The sequence below is a fragment of the Phoenix dactylifera genome, chromosome 1, assembly GCF_051530095.1.
Source record: "Phoenix dactylifera cultivar Ajwa chromosome 1, Ajwa_hap1_PhDact_Kaust_v1.1, whole genome shotgun sequence".
Taxonomy (NCBI): domain Eukaryota; kingdom Viridiplantae; phylum Streptophyta; class Magnoliopsida; order Arecales; family Arecaceae; genus Phoenix; species Phoenix dactylifera.
Window position 1 is genome coordinate 3,484,047 of NC_143190.1, and position 6,305 is coordinate 3,490,351.

General features: G+C 34.8%; 1 protein-coding gene across 2 annotated transcripts; it reads left to right on the plus strand.

The window, feature by feature from the left end:
• Nucleotides 1-797: 797 nt before the first annotated feature.
• Nucleotides 798-5,090, plus strand: FAH1 (fatty acid hydroxylase 1). Of its 2 annotated transcripts, XM_008795354.5 has the most exons (8): nt 798-935; nt 2,124-2,194; nt 3,540-3,632; nt 3,708-3,904; nt 4,016-4,121; nt 4,400-4,546; nt 4,637-4,798; nt 4,952-5,090. In XM_008795354.5, the coding sequence occupies exons 2-7, from the start codon at nt 2,144-2,146 to the stop codon at nt 4,754-4,756; spliced, it is 714 nt and encodes a 237-aa protein (XP_008793576.1). In that variant the 5' UTR covers nt 798-935; nt 2,124-2,143; the 3' UTR covers nt 4,757-4,798; nt 4,952-5,090. The 2 variants fall into 2 exon arrangements, with proteins under 2 accessions (XP_008793576.1, XP_008793575.1); XM_008795353.5 differs by having other exon boundaries at nt 4,637-5,090.
• The last annotated feature ends 1,215 nt before the right edge of the window (nt 5,091-6,305 follow it).

Genomic DNA, 6,305 nt, shown 5'->3' on the forward strand with positions numbered 1-6,305 from the left:
GTTAAGTAATCATCTCCAGCGGAAACTTTCCAGCTTCAAAGCTTTCCCTGTCTGTACGTGGTCCGACTAAAAAGTTGACGGGTAGATGGAAAGCCAAACCACGTCCGGTGCACCTCATCTTATTATATTTAAAAGTTTTTTTTTCATAAATATCTTTTTAAAAATTTAAATTTAGATAAATATTTTTTAAATTTATATTTATTTTTATATTTTTATAAAATAATATTTTTTACAAATTCTTTTAATATAACGACTTTTCTAATACCATTAAAAAAACATATTTATTTTTATTAATAATAAAATAAAATTTTAAAATTTTTTATTTATCTTATATATATATATATATATTTACATCTATCTATTAAAAATATTTTAATTATTTGAATTTAAAATAGTTAATTTTCTAACGACGTAGATGGCTTGGTATACATGTAAAAATAAAAATAAAAAAATAAAATTGTAAAATAAATGTTTTAAAGGTTTATATATATAATTATTAATTTTGAAAGGATATCTATGTAGTGATATATATAGGGAAGAGTATTTATTAAAAAAACCTATATTTAATTAACTTTATAAACTCTGCTATATAAAATTTCTTTTAAAGATATAGTAAATTAACATTGAGAGGCTGACGGCGGTACCGTTTTCCGTCCTTTTAGTCTGAATGCTGAGCTGGAACTCGCTAACTTCCAAGGGTGGCCAAGCTGGCGCCCGAATATTCCGTCCACACGTGACGGCATGGTTGACGGCATCGATTCGCTGCGAGGAAGGGCAGCGCCCGAGTTAGAGAAATTGGCGGATAGAAATAGAACCCAAAACAAAAAACACCCATCTCTCTCTCTCTCTCCGAGCGCGCTGTGCTCACGGAGAAGAGGAGGTGGCCGGCGGCTTTGGCGACTCGTAGGGTTTGCAGCTGACGCGCCATTCCCCAGGTTTTTTCTATGCCGTTTGTTTGATGTTTAGATGGAGTCGGTGGCTTGGGTTCGTAGATCCGTCGGTTTTCTCGGTTTTTCTCGTGGAATTTGTGCAGATCTTTTGTTCCATGAGGTTTCGAGTGTGTTGATTTGGTTTTGGGGAGGGTTTTATAGCCGCATTTTTTAGTTCTTAGAAGATGGATGCGTTTGCATTAGAAAAGCTCGCATTTCCCTGTATCTCTTGGTGCTCCTTGCTCTGTTTACCTTATCGTGAGTTCTTTGGAGCAAAAATTAGATCAGGTTTCTATTTCGTTTACTGGAGTTTTTTTTTTTTTTTTACCTTTTTCACTTCTTTTTTTAGTGCATGGAAAATTTTGGTGTGTGATTTCATTGTAGCGCTGGTGCCATGGAGCACAAAATCAGATTTTTCGTGTGATTGGTATATCAAAATCCGATTTTTTTGGTTTCGTGGCTAAGCAGGAGTCTGTTTTGTTGCAAGAAAAACGGATATGAGTTTGAGTGTAGATTTATGTGTTTTAGCTTGTAATACACTTCAAGTGATAGTTTTGATGATCTTAAAATGTTAGATGTGTTCATTAGTTTGAAGTCTAGAAATTTTGCATCAGAATGGAGAAAATTAGCTTGAAATTTTGCTTCTTTTTTTTTTAATCTCAAATGAAGTGTATGGATGGTTTGCTCGCTTTATTTTGGGTTCATTTTCTATTTTTGTATTGACCTGACGCTGACCAAAAGGCCCACAACAGCAAACTACCTTTTCTAGGTTTAACTTTTCATGCCCAAGTAGTTGCTTTCTAAAATGCATTTTGGAATCAGGTGCATTCAAAAGAGGAACCGTTGGATTTGTGGGCTATATGTCGGTTAGGGATAATGATTGATGACCTCATCATAAATTTGAGCTATCTGCTTTTATTCGAAATGTGATTGGTTGTACCATCCTTAAGTAATGATATCAGGTTTTTGAAATTCCCCACCTTATAATAAGGATATATGGCAAATATGGCTGAAGATATACATGATTTATTCACACTTTTCTTGCTTGTTGCTTCATGTTTCTTGTTTCGTCTTCATTTGATTTTTCATGAATTATTGTTCATGCTTCTTGTTCTCATTTGATTTTATTATTATAGGTTTCTTCGTGCTGTTTCATCTCATGATGCACATTTATGTGTTCTTCTATGATTGCAGTCTATCTTAAAGTGTCTAAAATGGTTGCGCAGGAGTTCACAGTGGACTTGAGTAAGCCTCTCGTCTTTCAGGTAAGATAAAACTTGTAATTATCTTTTTTCTTTTGTAATTATCATATTTCTTTCACCTTAAAAGGCATTTTGGTGTTCTGAACTGTTTTACTTAGGCACTTCTATTATAATGTTGAGAGAGTGAGAGAGAAAGGTAAAAGCTCTCGTTATCATGTTCTTGCATTTCAGATACTGTCTAAGTGATGATTTAGAGTTATGATCCCATCTTCCCTGCTATGGCATTATCGGCTATAAATGGGTCAGTTGGGTCTGGGGTTTGCTAAACTCAAGCCAATCTCATTTGAATTTGGATTTAATATCTAGATCCAATTCAAGCAGCTTATATATTGGGTTGGTTCAAGTTGATTGCTCAGCTTTTGAAATCAATTGGGGATAATATGTTGGGTCCGGTCGGTCTAGATCCAAGCCCAGCCCCATATCTTTGGATCTGGGTTGAGGTTTTCTTTGGATTTTCAATTGTTCAGGTAAAATATCTTATAATTGTCAACAATCACTCATGAGACTATTATGATTCTCCCGTAGGTATGAGAAGCTTAATATAGGACACTGCAGCTATGTATTTTAGATAAATCCATCAGAATGTTTTTCATTATAACTGAATACTGGTACATGCTGTAATAAATAAGGAAATCTACTATAAAATTTATAGCAATATGCTGATCTAACTTTAATCTTCAAGGGAGTAATTGATAGGTGAATCCCTCGATGAGAACAATAGTAGTTTGATATAATCATATGACAATGCATCAAACTCATTTAGCATAACGTGCTGCTTTCCATTATTGAAATTGACTGTGTTTAATTATGTGGATATTTGAATATATGATCAGGAGTAGGGTTTTAATTGGGTTGGATTTTTTGGCTAACTAACCTAATTGGGTCTGCAGGGTAGGATTGGATTTGGTTTTGGTCAGAGAAAAGAAAGATCCAAATCTGACCTGTAATTTATGTGGGTCTGGACCTAGAGCCAATCCTGACCATGATTTTATGTTTTGGGTTTGGCTAGCCTTACTGGGTTGGGTTGCATGTTCTGGTCTTGGGAGACCTAATCCAGTTGCAGCCGTAGACATTAGCAATTACAAACTATGAGAAATGCATAAAAATCTGGCACATCTGTGATGTAATCCTATATAATACAAAATATACTGCATGCTTGAATTTTACGTCATCTATATTTTTCTCGATTGCAGATTATGATTCTATTTTGCTTTTATAGTTATAGTTCTTTATGGAAAAATTCTACTCCTGTTCTTATATACTATCCTGATCTTATTTCCATACTGTAGCTCACTTATAAATGCTTAGAGATCAATTAAAAAAGCCTGTTTTATTGCAAATTTTAAAGGTTGGTCACCTTGGGGAAGCTTACCAGGACTGGGTTCATCAGCCTATTGTTAGCAAGGAAGGTCCACAATTTTTTGCAAATGACTTCTTGGAGGTATTATTGCATTGTCTTAAATGACTGAGGCGCATTTGATACTGGCTTCTAACCCCTGGTTTTCTAACTCCTCAGTTCCTAACACGCACTGTATGGTGGGCAGTTCCGACCATATGGCTGCCAGTTGTCTGCTGGTTCATTACCATGTCTGTCCGAATGGGCCATACAATCCCTGAAGTAGCTCTGATGGTTATGGCTGGAGTCTTTCTGTGGACGCTGATTGAGTATAGTCTGCATCGCTTCCTTTTCCACATGAAAACAAAAACTTACTGGTAGGTTTATTTTTCACTTCAGTTTTTTAATTCAAGGCCCCAGTTCGATCTCTCTCTGCCTGCTAAAATGAATTAAATATATGTTAAAAGATTTTGAAAATTATGCTACAGGGCAAACACAGCACATTATCTTCTTCATGGATGTCATCATAAGCACCCTATGGATGGACTCCGCCTTGTTTTCCCCCCTGCTGCCACAGCTATTCTATGTGTGCCGGTAGGTAAATGCATTCCAATATCTTTACATGGCTAGTAAGAATTAGACACTTCTCTTTCATGAGTTTGTAAGCATGTTACTTGTCACTGATGCACATAGTATTAGATTTTCTAGATTTTAAAAGATGATGATCACAAAACTGATGCTTCCAAGGGACTGATTAGAATCTTGGGAACAAATTAACTAGGGAATTCTTTTTCCACTTGACACTACTACCTGAAATATTGACGTTTAACTAGCACGGAAAAGCTAATGACTCTACATGAATTGTCTTTCAGTTCTGGAATATAGTTAAACTCATGGCAACCCCATCGACTACCCCTGCTTTATTTGGAGGTGGTCTTCTGGGTTATGTTATGTATGACTGTACTCACTATTATCTTCACCATGGACAGCCATCCAAAGATCCAGCTAGAAATCTCAAGGTGAGAAAAATTATGAGCTGTTATTTAGATTCTCATTGACAGTTTCAGATGTTTACGTGTTATTCTAATAAGAAGTTGCTTGTCTACCAGCGGTATCATCTGAATCATCACTTCAGAGTTCAAAGCAAGGGTTTTGGGATAACTTCTAAACTATGGGACATCATGTTTGGGACATTGCCTCCATCAGAAATCTCCGGGAAAACCAGTTGATATTTTTCCCCACAATCACTTAAGAGATTGTAATTTATCAAGGTAGACTCTATTCATCCCTATGTCGCCGTCGCATTTGTGGAATGATTTTTGTTTTATGATTGTACTAGTGTTAATTATGGCGTTGGATTTGCCAGTTCTAGCAGGAATTTCTGTAACCTTATTTTCTCCTTTATGTGCAATTATTTCTTGCAGATTGGCTGTAAGATTTGGCTGGCAATTCTTGTTTTATGAATTTTATGAATGAGTACGCTATGGATACTCCTATTCCCATATTCGGGATCCTTGACCGATCTCTGTTTCTGAGAATTATATGTTAAGACTTCTTTTGTGATGTGCACTCCATGGTATCTCTGATAAACCTTGTGTGACGAATGTGATTGAAGGCAATGACTGGCATATAACGGGTTGGTTATGTTATTTATTCGGGCCTAGTTCATCTGTACGAAGACAGTCAGGTTCTATGTTTTAGTTGATTGTAGACCCTATCTTGCCTTGGCAACTCAGGAATTTGATCAGTAGGAGAAAACAAGCTCTGATGTCAAATTGATGCTGAACAGAGGAAGAAAAAGGAGAGACAAGAAGAGAAGGAAAGAGAAGGAGAAAGTGGGAGGGCGACTCAATATTCTTATATCTCAAATTTTAATAAAGCAAATTATATTCTTAATTATATAGCAATAGGTTTATATAAACAATCCAAAATCAAAATAAGAGTCCACATACAAATAGAATACTACAGTCAATAAAATTCTAGTCTTAGAGTCTACATAAAAAATAAAATTCTTTAGTTTTTAAATTAAAAAAATAATAATTTTTATATTTGTGGCTAATAAAAATATGTCCAGATTTTTTTATAGGATGTTTCTGTGTCAGTAATTCTTGACGGTAAGGATTTTGTAATGTTAGTGAAAATAAATTTCTACAAGCGCGTAGGCTGACCCTTTAATTGCTTCGTCCTATTCTCTTAGGGAGTTTGTTGTGCTAATTGTTAGGACAGTTAAATCATTACCGAACTAATTGGTAAGCTGTAAGCAATCTAAATATTATACCTAGAACTCTGCTGGTTTGTCTCTTTGGACTTGTTTGGTTTGCAGAAAAGGGGAAGAAGTGTGGTCAACGGAAAAAACAAAAAAATGCTTTTTGTTTGGTTGGAATTTTTAAAAAAGAGAAATGAAAAAGTAGTATTTCTATGGAAATAAGATTTCTATGTTTCATGACAAAAAAATTTATGAAGGGTATGGAAAAGCTACTTTCTCACTGATTGAGAATTGGAATCTTTTTATTTCAAAGATACCCCTAAGTCATCAAAATTTATTGGTAAAGTTTTTTTCTTTATTAAGGGTATAATAGATATTTCATACAACTTTTTCAGAAAAGTAAATGCTCGACCAAAATAAGCTACTTTGGAATATGTCACTTTTCTATAATCAATCAAATATGCCAACTATTTTTTCAGGCATCATATTTTCAGAAATCATCTTTCTAAAAAAAATATTTCAATGAAAAAGAAAATTCCGTGAACCAAACGAATTTTTCGGGTCATTCTACA